The following is a 16,376-nucleotide window of genomic DNA, read 5'->3' as shown; positions in this document are numbered from 1 at the left end:
CTCTAATTCTTATTATTTCCTTTCTTCTGGCATCTGAGGGCTTCTTTTTCTGCTCTCTTTCTCTTGATCCAGTTGTAGGGTTAATGTTTTGATTATGGCCCTTTCTTCTTTTTGGATGTGTGCATTTATTGCTATAAACTGACCTCTGAGCACTGCTTTTGCTGTCTCAAAGGTTCTGGTAGGATGTGTTTTCATTCTCATTTGATTCTATGAATTTCTTTATTCCATCCATAATTTCTTCTATAACCCAGTAGTTTTTAAGCAAGGTGTTGTTCAGTTTCCATGTGTGTGATTTTTTTTCCTTGCTTTTTCTGTCGTTGATTTCTACTTATATGGCTTTATGGTCAGAAAAGATGCTTTGTAATATATCGATGCTTTGGAGTTTGTTAAGGCATGCTTTATGACCTAATATGTGGTCTGTTCTGGAGAATGTTCTATGTGCACTGGAAAAGAAAGTAGACTTGGCTGCTGTTGGGTGGAGTGTTGCATATATGTCTATGAGATCAAGTTGGTTGATTGTAGCATTTAGCTCTTCCCTGTCTTTGTTGAGCTTCTTTCTGGATGTTCTGTCCTTCACCGAAAGTGGTGTGTTGAAGTCTCCTACTAGTATTGTGGAGCTGTCTCTCTCTCTTTTCAGTGCTGTTAGAGTTTGTTCTATGTATTTTGGAGGGAGCCCTGTCGTTGAGTGCATAAATATTTATTGTGGTTATGTCCTCCTGGTGTATTGACCCTTTAATCATCATATAGTATCCTTCCGTATCCTTTATGGTGGATTTTACTTTAAAGTCTGTTTTGTCAGAGATTAATATTGCCACTCCAGCTCTTTTTTGAGTGTTGTTTGTTTGATATTTTTTTCCCATTCTTTGAGTTTTAGTTTGTTTGTGTCTTTAAGTCTAAGGTGTGTCTCTTCTAGGCAGCATATAGATGGATCGTGTTTTTTTTTTTTTTTAATCCAATCTGCCATTCTCTGTCTCTTTATTGGTGCATTTAGTCCATTTACTTTCAGCATAATTATTGATAGGTATGAGTTTAGTGCTGTCATTTTGATGTCTTTTTGTGTGTGTTGTTGACAGTTTCTTTGTTCCAGTTAATTTTCTGTGCTGAGTCGTTTATGTCTTTTCTTTTCATCTTTTTCACTGTTGTTGATTTTGTGTTTCCCAAGTCTTTATATTTTTCTAGTTTTTTATTTTGACTTGTAAGATTGTTAGTTTCCTTTGTGGTTACCTTAATATTTACCCCTCTTTTTCTAAGTTTATACCAGTCTTTTATTTCTTTATATCGCCTTGACTTCCTCTCCCTATGAAAAATCTGTGTCTACATTTTTTAAGTCCCTCTTTTTTGTTTTAATGTTGTCATCTTTTACATATTGACATCTGTTTCTCTATTTTCAGTGTTTTAGCTTTAATTTACTTTTGTGACTTCCCTATCTGGGTTGATATCTGGTTGCTCTGTCATGTGTTCTAGTCTTGGGTTGTTATCTGATGTTACTGATTTTCTAACCAGAGGAATCCCTTTAGTATTTCTTGTAATTTTGGTTTCGTTTTTGCAGATTCCCTAAACTTCTGTTTATCTGGAAATGCCCTAATTTCACCATCCTATTTGAGAGGCAGTGTCGCTGGATATAGAATTCTTGGCTGGCAGTTGTTTTCCTTCAAGACTTTATATATGTCATCCCATTGCCTTCTTGCCTGCATGGTTTTTGCTGAGTAGTCTGAGCTTATTCTTATTGACTCTCCTTTGTAGATGACTTTTCATTTATCCTTAGCCACTCTTAAAATTCTCTCTTTATCTTTGGTTTTGGCAAGTTTGATTATAATATATCTTGGTGACTTTCTTTGGGGATCTACCTTATGTGGGGTTCAGTGAGCATCTTGGATAGATATCTTGTCATCTTTCACGATATTAGGGAAGTTTTCTGCCAACAAATCTTCAACAATTCTCTCTGTATTTTCTGTTATTCCCCTTCTGGTACTCCAGTCACTCGTAGGTTATTCCTCTTGATAGAGTCCCACATAATTCTTAGGGTTTCTTCATTTTTAAATCCTTTAATCTGATTTTCTCTCAACTAAGTTGGTGTCAAGTGCTTTATATTCAGTCTCACTAATTCTGACTTCCATTGCCTCAATTCTGCTCCTATGACTTTCTATTGAGTTGTTTAATTCCTGTATTTTATTCTGAATTTCTGATTGCTGTCTCTATGGATTCTTGCAGCCTGTTAAATTTGTCATTATGCTCTTCTCTGATCTTTTTAATTTCCTCTATTGCATGTTCTGCAGTTTGATTAATGTCCTTCCTAATTTCTTGAAGAGTTCTGTATATTAATTTTTTGTATTCTGCATCTGGTAATTCCAAGAAATTTTCCTTCTCTGGAAAATTTCTAGATTCTTTATTTTGGGAGCTTGCTGAAGCCATCATGGATTGCCTCTTTATGTGATTTGATATTGACTTTTGTCTCTGAGCCATCAGTAAGTTTTTATATTTATTTATTTTATGTTTGCTGACTGTGTCCCAGCTTCATGTTTTGTTTTGATATGCCCAAATAGGCTGCTTGTATGAGCTAGTTTGATTATTGGCACCTTGGATGCTCTAATGTCCTGTCACCAGGTGGTTAGATCTTTTACTAGGTATGTGAGCTCAGGAGTCCACCCACTCCCATATGGATTCAGCTCAGTTGCCCAGGTAGATAGCCACCAAGTATGTGGTGTAGGCTCTCACTTACAGTCCTAGACAGGCACGGGTGATTGGTTTAGGGACAGACATCTGGCTGCAGCAGGGAGACACACTCTGAGCAATGCAGAGGGCTGATGGCCATGCCTGAGTGTCCAGGAGGACGGCATGTCCCTGTTTCCTAAAGCGCATAGGTGGGTGGGTTTTGCATCCAGACTATGAGCACCTAATGCCGTTGGCTTTAAGGACTGGGGCTCACCTCGTATTCATGGGCCCCTATCACAGGTGGCTAGGTGGCATGGATGGAGTCACCATTCCTCAGGTCCCTGATGTGGGTAGGTGAAGACCCTGCTTAATGTGCAGAGCAGTGTCAAATGTCAAGAACCTACCACTTCACAGCTGAAACAGTTGAAGTTAGACTTCAGGTATATACCCTGTTCATATGGGCCTACACAAGTCTATTTAGGGGGAAAGGCACTCAAAATCTATGGATCCCTTATGCCTGTGCCTAGGCAAAAGAGCTGTGCCTACCCTGGGTTCCTGGCTTAGGGGAGCTGGCAGTTTATTTTTCCCTGTTTGTTAATTTGTTCACTCTCCAAGGCAGGGAGAATGGCTCTGGGTGTGTGACGGATCCTACTTGCGGCCCAGGGGACTCAGCAATTGCTGAAGCGGGTCCGGGACCCAGTGCAGAGCAGGGAGTGGGGAGGTAAATGGGAGAGAGGTTTTTCCCTAAGGAGAGTTTTTTTGATCCGCGCAGTAAGCTGTACGCAAGTGCTTGTCTTTCACTAGAGAGGGCTGCTTCTTGCTGGTTCCGCGTGACTGAGTAGACTCTCTGCGGCTGGGTCTCTCCCGGTGCAGAATACGCCTCCTGAACACAGCTGCTTGCCTGCCACTCAGTCCAGTTCCTCAGCTCTGCCTTTGATGTTCAGGGCTCCCAGATTGCCATATATAATCGAATCACTTGTTTCTTCAGGTCTTTGTTGTAAGAGGGTCCACCGAAAGCATCTGACTATTCCGCCATCTTGGCTCCGCCTCTGAACATGATGTTCTTGAAGTTGTTTTTCAAATAGTTTCGTTTTAAAATACTTACCCTTTTAAGCATCATTGGTATTTAATGTTGAAAGGACATCTGTTCTGCTGGCCTGGCACCTGGCTTCCTGAGATAGAACTTTTCTTAGGTCTTAGTCCACCTTCTCATGGTAGAAAATTAATTTTGACTCCAAGCAAATTAATGTATCCAACATTCTTGTTATAAGTTATGTAAGTGACATTGTAGGGATTAATGAAGTATCTTGTTGGTAGGTTTTCAGATGTGTTTTTGATATCTCTGGCACAGAAGGATACCCCCATGGTAGGAAGTCAATGCTCAAGGGCCTGAAACTTGTTTGCATATTATATTTCAAGTCCTAAGTTTTAGGGGTTGTGTTTTGTTTTTCCCATAGAGATTCATATGCTGCCATAAAGCTGGTGCATGGCTGGGCTCCAGCCCTTACAGAGTTATTTGCCAGTTCCAAAAAGCAGAGAATGAAGACACTCATGCCCCGTCATCCATCATTTTTTTTTTTTCCTCTCTGTGAACCTTACAGCTGGATATTGAAAAATCTGGATTTGATTTTTTGGGGTTTTTTTTCTTTCTTATTTGAAGTCAGCTGAATAGCTTGTACACATGGATATAAAGAACTAAAACCAGGAAGTATTTGTGGTATTGAATCAGAATTTGAGACATTTGAAGTCGCCATTTCAGTAGTATTTGTTATTTCCTTTTAATCAGATTTTGAATATTCTTTTTGTAGGTTTTGTTCCTAACCGGTTTTGGCTATGTATATGTGGATATTGTCCATCACTGTGGCACAGTCTTCATAACGCTGACCGCAGAAGGAAAAGCAGGACCTATTTTAACCAATACCAACAGGTAGGTTTAATTATTTTTCCAATAGCAGTGTAGTAAGCTTTCCTGTGATAAAATTGTAAACCTATTATTTAGCATTCTTTGTTATCCCTACGGTGAGCTCTCGTGGCACAGTGGTTAAAGCACTCAGTTGTTCACCAGAAGGTCAATGGTTGAAACCCACCAGCTGCTTTGTGGGAGAAAGATGTAGCAGTCTGCTTTACAGCCTTGCAAACCCTATAGGTCAGTTTTACTCTGTTCTGTAGGGTCACTATGAGTCAGAATCAACTCGACAGCAATGGATTTGGTTTCTGAACACACACAAAAAAAAAAAAAAAAACCATGTATGTATTAATGCTTTGGGCCAATTACTGTGTAATCCATAAGTAAAACTATAGTAATTGGCATTGAATCATACCCACAATAGGTAGCAATGTAACACCTTCTTAGGTACTCCTCCCAGTTCTTCTGTAAGAACTCCAACAAAACTGATTTACAGACTAAGACAGATATCTTGTAATTATATTATTATAATCACGAGCATGAAATGCAAGTTAGTATTTCTGTATCCACACAACAACTTTGACTTCGTAATTAGAGCTACATCAAAAATAAATACATTTCTTAGAGTCAGATTTTTTCCCCTTTGACCTGAGTGTTGGCATCAGGTTTTAAAAACATAAACCAGACAAAAAGTTAATATCCTTATGTGCTTAATTTAAAAGAGCTCATACAATTTAATAGGAAGAATATCCCCCTCCTTCAAAAAGAAATGAGGCAAAAGACAGGAACAGAAAATTCTAGAAAGATGAAATACAAGTAATGAAAGAAATGCAAATTTAAATAAGATATTATTTACTTACTAAATTAACAGTGTTTTTCCATCTTATGCAGTCCTGGTGGAAGTATAAATTGGTACCATTTTCTGGAAAACCCTTTAATAATATGTATTAAGAGCTTTAAAATCTCTTTACCTTGGAAATTCTACTTTTAAAACTAGATGCTAAGGAAATCACTACAGAAATAGATATACGCAGAGAGATATTCATCACAATGTTCATATCATGGCAAAATAGTCAAAGTACAAATGCCTATCAGTATGGGAATGGATAAATGGAAATTAAAAAAAGTCTAACAGAATTTTTAATGAATAGAAAAATGCATATGATAATAATCTAAAATAACGCAAAGTATATAATTAAATATACAAGTATGATTGTAGATATATGTCATATATACATATATATACACACACATGCATACATAGATGCTCTCACACATACAGAAAACAGTCCTAGGAAAAATATTGGGAGGATAAGAAACAATCAAAATTGTTAATAGATATGGGATTATAAGTGATTATTTTCATTTTCTTTGCAAATTTAACATACTGAACATTCTAATGCTTGTAATAACTTTTAAATTATGTTAGCATTTATTTTATAATTATAAAAGTAATTTAAATTAAAGTATATTAATACCATTTTGAGAAGAAAAGTTACATAATCTGACTCAAATTTTTAGAAGATCATTTGGCTACCTTGTTGAAGTAGACTGTAGAGAAACAAAGGTGGAAGCAAGGAGGTTAGTTAGGAGACTATTAATAGTTATTCAGACTAGAGATGCAGTGGTATCAGTGGAAGTGGTAAGAAACAACCAGATTCTGGATATATTTTTAAGGTAAAGCAATGGTATTTCCTGGCATATTGGAAAAGGGTTGAAAATAGAAGCATCAAAGGATGACTTCAAAATTTTTGGTCTGAGCAACTGGAAGGATGTGCCGTCAGCTGAGATGGGAAAGACTATATGTAGGTTTAGGGTTACGATCAGAAGTTTAGTTATAGACATAAGCTTAGATGCCTTTTAGACATCTAAGTGAATATGTGCATAGGCAGGTAGATATTCAAGTCTGAAGTTCAAGGGACAATTCTGAGTTAAATATGTAACTTTGGAAGTCATCAACATATAGCTGATATTTCAAAGCATGAGACTGAATAAGATCTCCAGTGGAGTGAGTGGAGAGAGGAAAGAGAACAGGACTAAGGGCACCTTAGCTTTTAGGAGGTCTGGGAGAAGAGGAGGGATTAGTCTAGGGGGCTGAAGATGAGTGACCAGAGAGGTAGAAGAAATGAAAGAATGGTGTCCTGGAAGCCATATAAAGAAAGTGTTTCCAAGAGGAGGGGGTTATCAATAATGTCAAATGCTACTGATAGGTAAGTGAAACTTGGAAAATCTGTCATTTGATTTAGCCACATGGAAGTCATCGGTGACCTTGACAAGAGTTGTTTTGGTAGACTGGTGAGGGCAAAAGCTTGCTTGGAGCAAGTTTAGGAGAGAATAGAAGTTGAAGAATAGGAGACAATATGTAGAGAAAATGCTTTGGAGTTTTTATGTAGAGGATCAGAAAACTGAGTTCTAGCTAGAGGAAGAATCGGAATTACAAGAGGAATTTTTTAACATAGGTTAACACCATGTTTATTACTGCGAGTAATGATCCAGTAAACAAGGAAAAAAAGGTGATGTAGGAGCAGTGTGAATTGCTGGAGTGATCCCTGAGTCGGTAAGAGTAGAGTGACTTAGTGCACTATAGAGGGGCTCGCCTGACACAGGAGCACAGGCAGTTCCTCCGCTCTAGAAATGGTGCCAAGAGCGGAGCACAGGGGCTTGGATGCTGTCTCTGGGCAGTTGTGGTGGGAGTTCATGGTAAGTTTTCTTCTGTTTGCTTCACTTTTTCAATTTAAGGAGCTTAGTTACTTTATGATGCCTCTCTGCCTTGCCATCATCATGATGGAGAATTAGTGCACGACAACTAGAGGGATTTCGGAGTAAAAATCTGGAGTTGATAAGGGAAACACAGAAACATGACAAAAACCTGTAATAGTCCCATTGGGAATATTTCCCAATACTATTGGAGTGTAACTGGCTCTGTCCAGACACAATGTACTGGAAGTTAAGTTCTTATTTGTTTCTTATGAGAATCTGATGTCCCACCAGGAGGTGTTTAATAAGGTACTGTCATTTAAAAAAGGAAGGAAAAGCAGGAGAATAATAATGTTCTTTTCCCTTTCTTTTCTAGAACTATGGAGAAGATTGATACTTTTAAAATGTTCATCACTCAGTTGAGCCTGGCAGTGTTTGATGACCTCACCCATCACAAAGCTTCGTCTGAACTTCTCAGACTCACACTGGACAATATTTTTCTCCAGATGGTCCCAGTGGCTGGTCACCTCCCCATGGAAGAGACCCCAGCAGCACTCTTTCAGCTTTACTGTATGGAGGTCTACTGTGGGGATTTGCAGTTGGATAACCAGCTTTACAACAAGTCCAATTTCCACTTTGCTGTCTTGGTCTGCCAGGGAGAAAAAACAGAACCTACTCAGTGTTCCAAAATGCAGAGTCTCCTCATATCCCGCAGAGATTTGGAAGAATATAAGGAAAATTGTTTTATCAAACTTTGTATCACCTTAACTGAGGGCAAGAGCTTCTTATTTGATATTAATGAGTTCAGTTTTGAATTGAAACCTGCCAGGTTGTATGTGGAAGATACATTTGTGTTCTACGTCAAAACTTTGTTTGACACCTACCTTCCTAACAACACGCTGGCTAGTCACCCCAAGGTCCTCTCAGGTGGTAAACAAGCATTGCCCGTGCAGGTCAGGCAGCATGCCAGGGCCTTGGTGAATCCTGTGAAGTTACGGAAGCTGGTGATACAGCCCGTGAATCTCCTTGTCAGTATTCACGCCTCCCTCAAGCTGTACATAGCCTCCGACCACACTCCTCTCTCCTTCTCGGTGTTTGAAAGGGGACCAGTCTTCACCACGGCCAGGCAGCTCATCCATGCCCTTGCAATGCACTATGCTGCTGGGGCTCTCTTCAGAGCAGGTGAGGACTATAGGTGGAGGGCCCGTGACCTTACCCTGAATCTGGTGAGCGAGAGCCTGGGCAGAAGTGAGGTACTTTGGGTAGTGCCCTAACTGCTTCATGACACTAGGGAAGCAACATGGTGAGAAGTGAAGAACACAGCCTTTGCAGTTAGAACTGCATTTAAATCTAGATTCTGCCACTGCTAGCTGTAAGGCCTTGGGCAAGTTATTGAACCTGAGTCTCAGTTTCTTCTGTTACATGGATTTTGGGGTTTTTGAGAGGATAAGATAAAAGTATGTAAAGTACCTTGCATTTTGCTTGGCACTTAATATATTATACTAGCAGTTTTGTAACTTAGAATTTTAATTCAACTTAGCGAATCCTTTTTGGTACCTTCCAGGTACAAAACCCCATATTAGCACACTAGTGCAGCCAAGAAGACTAGCCCAGGCTCTCAGCCTTTAGGCCTAACAGAAACCAAATTCTAGGTTGTCAGTTTTTTATTACACCCCGTGGATAACTGAGGTGAGAAATTCAGGAGATTGTATGTGCTAGTAAGATGCAGAAAGGAGACATACCGCAAAGAGGAGGCTGCTGGTGGTCTCACCCTTTCCACAGACCTAAGCCCAAAATGAAAGAGCAGCCTTGCTCCTTCCTGGCTCACTGCCTTCTGGTGCCAGGCAAACAGCCTTCTGCAAACTGAGGGCCAGGAGGCAAGGTTTCTCTTTTCAGTCTGGCCAGAAGAGTCTACAAGGGTGGGTTGAATAGGAGTACAAAATGTTGTGTAGGAAGTACTGTGGGCTAAAATCAAGTGTTGGGACTGTGCGGTCTCAGAATACTTAGGTAATCAACATCAAAGCACACATTCCTGACCGAAGTTCACTGTGAAGCACTTGCTGTGTGATAATCTGGCTCCTCATGTTCCAAAGAATTCAAGTGAAGAACACCATCCCAAGTTGGCTTTGTTAGCCCTTTCCGGTAAAGAGTGTGGCAGTCTTACTTTCTGAAAGCGACAAAGCAGAGGACCTTGTTCTGCCTTCTTTGTAACATTGTGTTTGGTGGATGCAGTCCCATATAAAATTAATATTGTGGCAGTAAATAGCCCATGTTACTGCCATCTTGTTAAGATTAGATTTTTCTCCATAGTGAAAATTCATAGAGTTAATAGGTCTGTCCAGAACTCTTAAATTGAAAATGACAAGATTGGGCGAGGGCCCTGCTGGACTTGTTTTGATAGCTTGCACAACAATGAAGAAAGCGTTTCCCTCTTGCTAAGAAATCATTTAAAAATAAGCAGTTAACATTTTAGACTTAAAAGACAGGTGTATTTATAAACAGTTCCAGAAACTTACCCTTCCAGGCAGTTTTGCTTTTAACATGAGGAGCAAGAATTAGGTTACTGAGCTCTGATGTGAGTCCTTGGAAGGAACACGCCTCCCACTGGTCACCACGTAAATGCCGAGGTGTGGGGGCACCCATCTGTGTAATGAGCTGGCAGAGAAACTCCAGTTTGTGGCACCAAGTAACTGTGTCCCTGCAGCCTGTGTGCTAAAAATGATCTCTCTCTGTTTTATGTTTTTAATGAGGTTTCACAAGAACATTCTGTTTGGATTTTTTTGTAATCCACCTAAAAATCCTCTTGAGCTGTTGTCCCAACCTCATTATATACTGAGACAAGAAATCCAAATATAGAGGGCCAAGTTTGTATAGCCTGTTGAGAACTCTGTCACTAAAAATGTGTGAACAGTCTGAAGAAGGTCTGGAGGAGGCAGCAATGGGAGGGGCCATAGCGAGCAGGGAGGGCCCCCAGCAGTTGGATGAGAGCTGGATGGCGAGGCTGGGTGCTTTCTACTCACACCGCATGCCCACTGCACTGACCTGGATGGGTCCAGCGTAGAGTGGTCTTTGCTTGGCAACAGTTACCATCTGTTCTTGACCTATATGTGGAATCTTTGGAGAGAAGGGCTTTCAGATGTTTCTAGACCAACCTTCTCCTCCAGGTGAAACATTACAACAAACCATTCCAGGCTAGAGGGAATCTGTTCCAAGGAGGAATATTCCACCACCTCCCACAGGCACCTTCTTCTACCCATACCTTTCCAGTCCCATTGACTGAGGATCTCTGTCACAGGACTGTCCCCCAAGGACCTGCCTGTGAGGGAGGGATGGCTCCCACATGGGTCCTGTCCCCACTGCCTCCCCAGAAAAGGCTCTCAGCTACAGCCAGGAAGGTCAGTGGTTTCCCAGAGGTTGGAATTGCCTTTCGGAATCCTCCTCTCCGTGGCCCTTGGCCCTTGCCTGCACCTCCAGTCCTCTGGGCCTGTAGCCCCAGGTCCCCACCCTGGGGAGGAAGAAGGGAAGCCTCTGGTGGATGCTGCACCGCAGCCATGTTCCCACGAGGTAGCAGATGGCAGCAGTCAGGCCACTGAGCAGGCCAGCTCCCAGCAAGCCAGACCTTAACTAGAAAATGAGACCCGAAGCTGCCCTCTTGGGATGTTCACAAGAACACTCCCCACTCCCTAACCTAATCAATATGTCCCTGTCACCGATGTTTACACAACCGAAGCTGGGGTGCAGGGGAGACATTTGTCTGACCGTAGCTCTGCTTCAAAGGGAAGCATTCAGTTAGGTAGGATTGGGAAAGATTAAAAATAACTCCTCCATCCTTGTCAGAAGTTTGCATCCCCTTTGCAACACCCCATCTAGCATATGGCCTCCTCCCCCAGACCAGGCATCTGCTCCTCATCCTGGTCCTCTGCTGCCCTGGCTAGTTTTCAGAGATAACTCTCACAGCAGCAGAAACTTGCAGAGCAAGGAACCACTTTCCTCAGGCTGGTAGGAGCCTGCATCCCCCTGCACACGGAGGAGCCCTGTTAGCGGGAATACAGGAGGCTCAGCAAGGAAGTCATATTAAAGCTATTTGTGAGGCCGCCAAAAGGATCACTTTGATTTATAAAGTATGAAAGCTTGCCATTTATGAATTCAAAGTGAATGAGTTATTTCCCATATTTTGCTCCAAAGAAGCTTATTACATTCTCAATTCCAGTGTGAAAAATGAATTGCAGAGAAAATGGGTCACTTTTTCGCAAATGTTGAAAGTGCTGCGTTTAAGGTTTCAGTAACCCTTTCCCTTTGGGCCATTGCAGGCTGGGTGGTTGGATCTTTGGAAATCCTCGGCAGCCCAGCGAGTTTGGTGAGAAGCATAGGGAACGGGATCGCCGACTTCTTCAGGCTTCCGTATGAGGGGCTGACACGCGGCCCGGGGGCATTTGTAAGTGGAGTTTCCAGAGGGACGACATCATTTGTAAAGCACATCTCCAAAGGTAGCTTTTTTGGTTCCTTGTAATAATGCCTAATATATTCCTTCCAGGATTTTTTTTTTTTTTTTAATTTGTTAAAGTTTTAAATGCATTCAGATTGCTTCTAGCTTTGTTGGGCTTGTTAGCTTGCAGTGAAATGTTGGATTTGTAACAAAGCTCATATATAAGGTCTTAATGTTTTAAACAGATCACTACTTGCCTGTAGTGTGTGAAAATATTTCAGAAACTTCAGAATTTTAAACCTCCCATTGGGAAAACAAGGATTGGCTCAACTGTTATTCCATGTGATAAATACAGAAATATTAAAGGTGTTCAAGACTTCTGCTAAACATCAGAAATCCTACACTGTGTTGCCTCATCATATTTTTTTTTTTAATGTAGATACAGTTGTCATAACTTTTGTAAGGATATGGATACATTTTGACATGGAAGCAGATTTGGAGGTAAAGCCGCCAGCTTTCCTCTAGCTTGACACGTAAACAGTGCCATCTTGTGGCCCAGATGGGTATTCAGGAACAGAGGCCAGTTGCTCAGGGCTGCAGCCAAAGAACCAGGCTTCCCAAAAGAAGGAGAACATGTTTGTTTTATCCGTGTGTTTGCAGATGATATTTTGGTCAGGCTAGCAGTGACTCGGGAACTGACGAGTTGGCAGTGGCCCGTCTGAGCACCTAGGGCCCCTTTTCTTCTCAGCAGGAGGCAAGGAAAACAGGGCAAAGGGCCTTCCCCCCATAAAAGGCATTTTACTGTAGACAATGCTGCAGCTCTGTTATGCATGGGCAGGTTATAGAAGTCTCTAGAAGGCCTCAAAAGAAGATTTGAGCTTGAAATATGAGAATCCATGGTCCATAAACTCCATGGACAGACAATGAAAAGGACGAGCCCCTGAATCATCCCGGAGGCCTGGTAGCAGATGAGTCACTGTGGATTTCTCCACGCTCTTGATGCTTGAATCTTTGTGGTTCTGTTGTTTTTATTTAAAAATAAGACAACCAGCACCTGCTAAATTGACCTTAACTTCAGCAATAATTTTAGCTTACTGACTCACTGTTTTTTACACTTGTTCTCCCCTCTTAGCGAAGTGTTGGTTTGTTGGTGTCCGTGTGTGCACACATGCATGGTTTTTTTTTTAATTCTTTTCAGATCACTGGTAAAGATGCAGCTGCAAAAATGACATCTGCCATTTTCTTCTTGAAATTAGATGTCTAATAACAGAGGAACTAGTTTGTTAGCTTTAGGACGTGTCTGTGGATGCCTTTCTAATTTGTTCACTGAGATACATGTCGACTTGCTAGAGGGAATTATAACTTTTTTGCGCAAGATGCTGAAATAGCCTTTCTTAGGAAAACCAAGCAGAATCATCCCTTTGAAGTGATTTCCTCCCTTTATTGCCCTTGTTTTTCTCAGTTAACAGCCTGAATATCAGAATTGCATGTATTTTCTGTGGCACAATAATTATTTCCTCAGAATGTCAAATGATACGGTTTAGTGTCTCCCTTTATTATGACTGAAGTAATAAGGAAGGAAATTTTTTTATTCCTAAAGTGGAAACATTTCTTTACAATTTGTCTAAAATTCAGCAACGTAACCTCTATGATTAGAGTAGGCAAGTTTTCAACCTTCAAAGCTGGGCCTCAGTGAGGACTTCAGAACTGTTTTGTCCAAGCTGTGACAATTAAATGATAGTGAATGATAATTTTATCTGAAACTCTGGGCTTTTTCTGTCAGCAGAGCTTCTTACCTCACCACTTTGAAGAGTGCCATCACCTTCACAAGTGTTCATCAGCACCCCATTTTCTTAAGGTGATTGCTTGAAATTGCCCAAGAGGGAACAACCATTGCTCAGCACCCGGACATGTCCAGGAAGGACAGCAGTGCTCTCAGCTGCCCCTTCTGCTCTCCCCACCAACAACAGCCCTCTAGGGGCCACACCTCTGGGATCCACCTTGTGACCAGAAGGCCATCCCATGTGCTCTTGTGCCCTCAGGTACCCTCACATCCATCACCAACCTGGCCACGAGCCTGGCCCGGAACATGGACCGACTCTCACTGGATGAGGAGCACTACAACCGGCAAGAGGAGTGGCGGCGGCAGCTCCCTGAGAGCCTGGGTGAGGGGCTCCGACAAGGCCTGTCCCGGCTGGGCATCAGCCTTCTAGGTAAGGGGCTGCCGGGGACACGGTGCTTACGTTCATCTGCACTTGGGCTCTGCAGACAGACTGGTCAACTTCCCTTTCTCCCTGGGAATGGTTGTGAAGTTTACATCCTTTTAGCAGACAAAGCTGAGGCTCAGAGAGGATAAGGCACTCACTCTGGTGCCTACTACTAAGGCTCTCATTTACCCTGTCATTTCCCAGCCCCACCCTGTGACTTCGGAAACGCACGTGCTCTGTCTTCCTTTGCCTCTGGTAGGAACATATCTCTGGCCTCAGTGTGGTTCTCCAAAGGAAAGAATAACTCCATAATAGGCCCATAAGTGTGGTGGTGTCCACAAGAGGACAGCGGGCATACAGCTGTTAGCTTTTTAAAGTAATAGGCAGCCCTTCTGAAGCCCTCGCTCCTTCACTACCACAGATATTGAGATGCTTGCTTTTGTTTGAGAAGCACTTGAGCAACGTGCCAATGTCATGTAAACTTCAGTGAAAAGCCTGCCTTTTCCTTTTATATGTTTTTTAAGTGTGCTGGATCAGCCTGACTCAGAGTAATTATTGTTTGTCAAGCGGCCAGATAGTATAGTTAGAGGTGGAAATTGCTATGGATATTTCAAAATATTATGAATGTTTGAAAATAAGTTGCTTTGGGAAAATATATAAAAAGGACTCTTCGGAGCTGAAATTTCACAGAGCTAGATTTTCAAGGGTATTTTTTGTATATTTGTTTGCAAAGGAATTTAAAACTGTATTGCTTGGCAACCTGCCTGCGAGCATCTGAAGGAGTGTGCAGCTTGCAGAGATCAAAGTGGCCAAAAGCAGCTTAGAGCAAAGGTTAGAAAAGATGAGCTTGAAAGGACTTGTCCTCTCTCCAATCTTCAGTTCTCTACACAGCTCCTCAACTTGCAACCGCAGCCCAGCTGAGGCTCTGGGAGGAAGTAGTAAAATGTTACAAGTTCAGGTTAAGTTACTGGAAATTCTTTAAGTAAGAACATTCAGAGGGGGTGGGGGGCACTGTCATTTGATAACGCCTGGAAACGGGAAGCTAATGACCTGGGGTGAAAATCCTGGGTGAAGGAGCAGTCTCCTTGCTTGACTCAGTCACCCCAAAGGCAACAGTGGCTGCTTTGAGGAGGGCAGTGTGTGTGTTGGGTGTATCACAGTCCTTAGGAGCCGGCAGCCCACGTTCCACTGCCCAAGTCCTTTCTTTGTGACCTTGAACAAGTTCTTCTCTGGGCCTCAGTTTCTCATTTGTTACATGGGGCTGACAATACCAGTATTAGAAGTAAGGATGGTCGTGTGCAGTGTTTGGTAAATAGCACCATTGTTCTATCATGGTAGCAAAGGAACTGTAAGAGTTACCTGGCTTCAAAGAGTGTCCCAGGAAAGACATTTGAACATTTTTAGTGTAGTTCTGGTTCGATGGATTCAGTTGTTGTAACCAGAGGAAGGTGACAATGAGGTTATTTTGGGGGCCTCAAGGTCATCGTTTTGGGTTTTTGAGACCTTGTGTGTTAAGTAAGAATTGTAGGTTTAAGTGCCCTCTGCTCTGACATGAAGAGTTTCTTCCCTCCATCGAACTCTTCTTGGAGCTTACAGGTGAACAGAAAGGGAAGAGCTGGGCTGGATGGTGATGGCTGTCTCCACCCCTGACTCCATCTAGACTGGAGGTCATATTCTCTCCCACCCACAGCAGCCCACACCCACTACACAGTTTGTACTGTATAGACTTGTGCCTGGTGGTAGAAATCAGTTACGTGAGGAGCCACACATCTGTCGTTACGATTGTAGCCCTTTGGTCATGACTCCTATTGACCAGGATGGAAAACTATAAAGCTTTCATCTTTGCTGTAGTCATTGTGTCTTGTGCATCCTCACCCATGCAAGGGAGTCATTCGGTCGGCCCGTGGAAACTGCGGTGGGCTCTTGGGGTCTTTCACATCTCTGGTAACTTACGAAAACCTGTGAGTTCTAGGTGTGAAATAAATCCCTCTCCTGTGTATACTGATTGGACCTGCAAATACTGGGCTGTGACCCAGAGCCCAGGGAACTCCATTCCTAATGTAGGACATACTCTCAGCAGCTTTCCCACATCTGGACTTCTCAGAGATTTTAGTTCACAGTGGTCATCTCAAGCTTGGTCCAAACCAGCCTTCTTTTCTCTAAAGGAGGAGAACATGTTCATTTTATCCATGTGTTTGCCGATAATGACTGGGAGTTCAGGAGACTATCTGTATTCCACATAATCTCTGGGTTATCTCAAAACATCTGGCCCTAGAACTACCTGATGTGTGGCAGGAAGAAGAGGAGAGTAGGACCATCTGAATACCCTCACCTTGAAAATTATAGCTTTGTCACCGTTTAATCCACCCCCAGAAATAGTGTTTAAAATTGCCGTGTGCAATTAAATGCCTAATTGATGTTAGAGCTATTATCATACAGTAGTTTGAAACCCATAGAAATTCTAGTTGTTAAATTTCTTCCTTTATGA

At 42.0% G+C, this 16,376-nt stretch overlaps 1 protein-coding gene across 4 annotated transcripts in view; it reads left to right on the top strand.

The window, feature by feature from the left end:
* VPS13B (vacuolar protein sorting 13 homolog B) overlaps nt 1–16,376 on the top strand; it is an 866,934-nt gene that overhangs the window by 837,358 nt on the left and 13,200 nt on the right. For all 4 annotated transcript variants that reach the window (XM_023726045.1, XM_023726044.1, XM_004370737.2 and 1 more), the window contains exons 55-58: nt 4,461–4,579; nt 7,632–8,437; nt 11,566–11,742; nt 13,724–13,894. In XM_023726045.1, the coding sequence (XP_023581813.1) occupies nt 4,461–4,579; nt 7,632–8,437; nt 11,566–11,742; nt 13,724–13,894 (1,273 nt within the window). The remainder of the gene's footprint in view (nt 1–4,460; nt 4,580–7,631; nt 8,438–11,565; nt 11,743–13,723; nt 13,895–16,376) is intronic.

Source organism: Trichechus manatus, unplaced genomic scaffold (assembly GCF_000243295.1).
Source record: "Trichechus manatus latirostris isolate Lorelei unplaced genomic scaffold, TriManLat1.0 scaffold00009, whole genome shotgun sequence".
NCBI classification, from domain to species: Eukaryota; Metazoa; Chordata; class Mammalia; order Sirenia; family Trichechidae; genus Trichechus; species Trichechus manatus.
The sequence above is the reverse complement of the archived record's forward strand: the minus strand, read 5'-3'. Positions and strand labels throughout refer to the sequence as shown.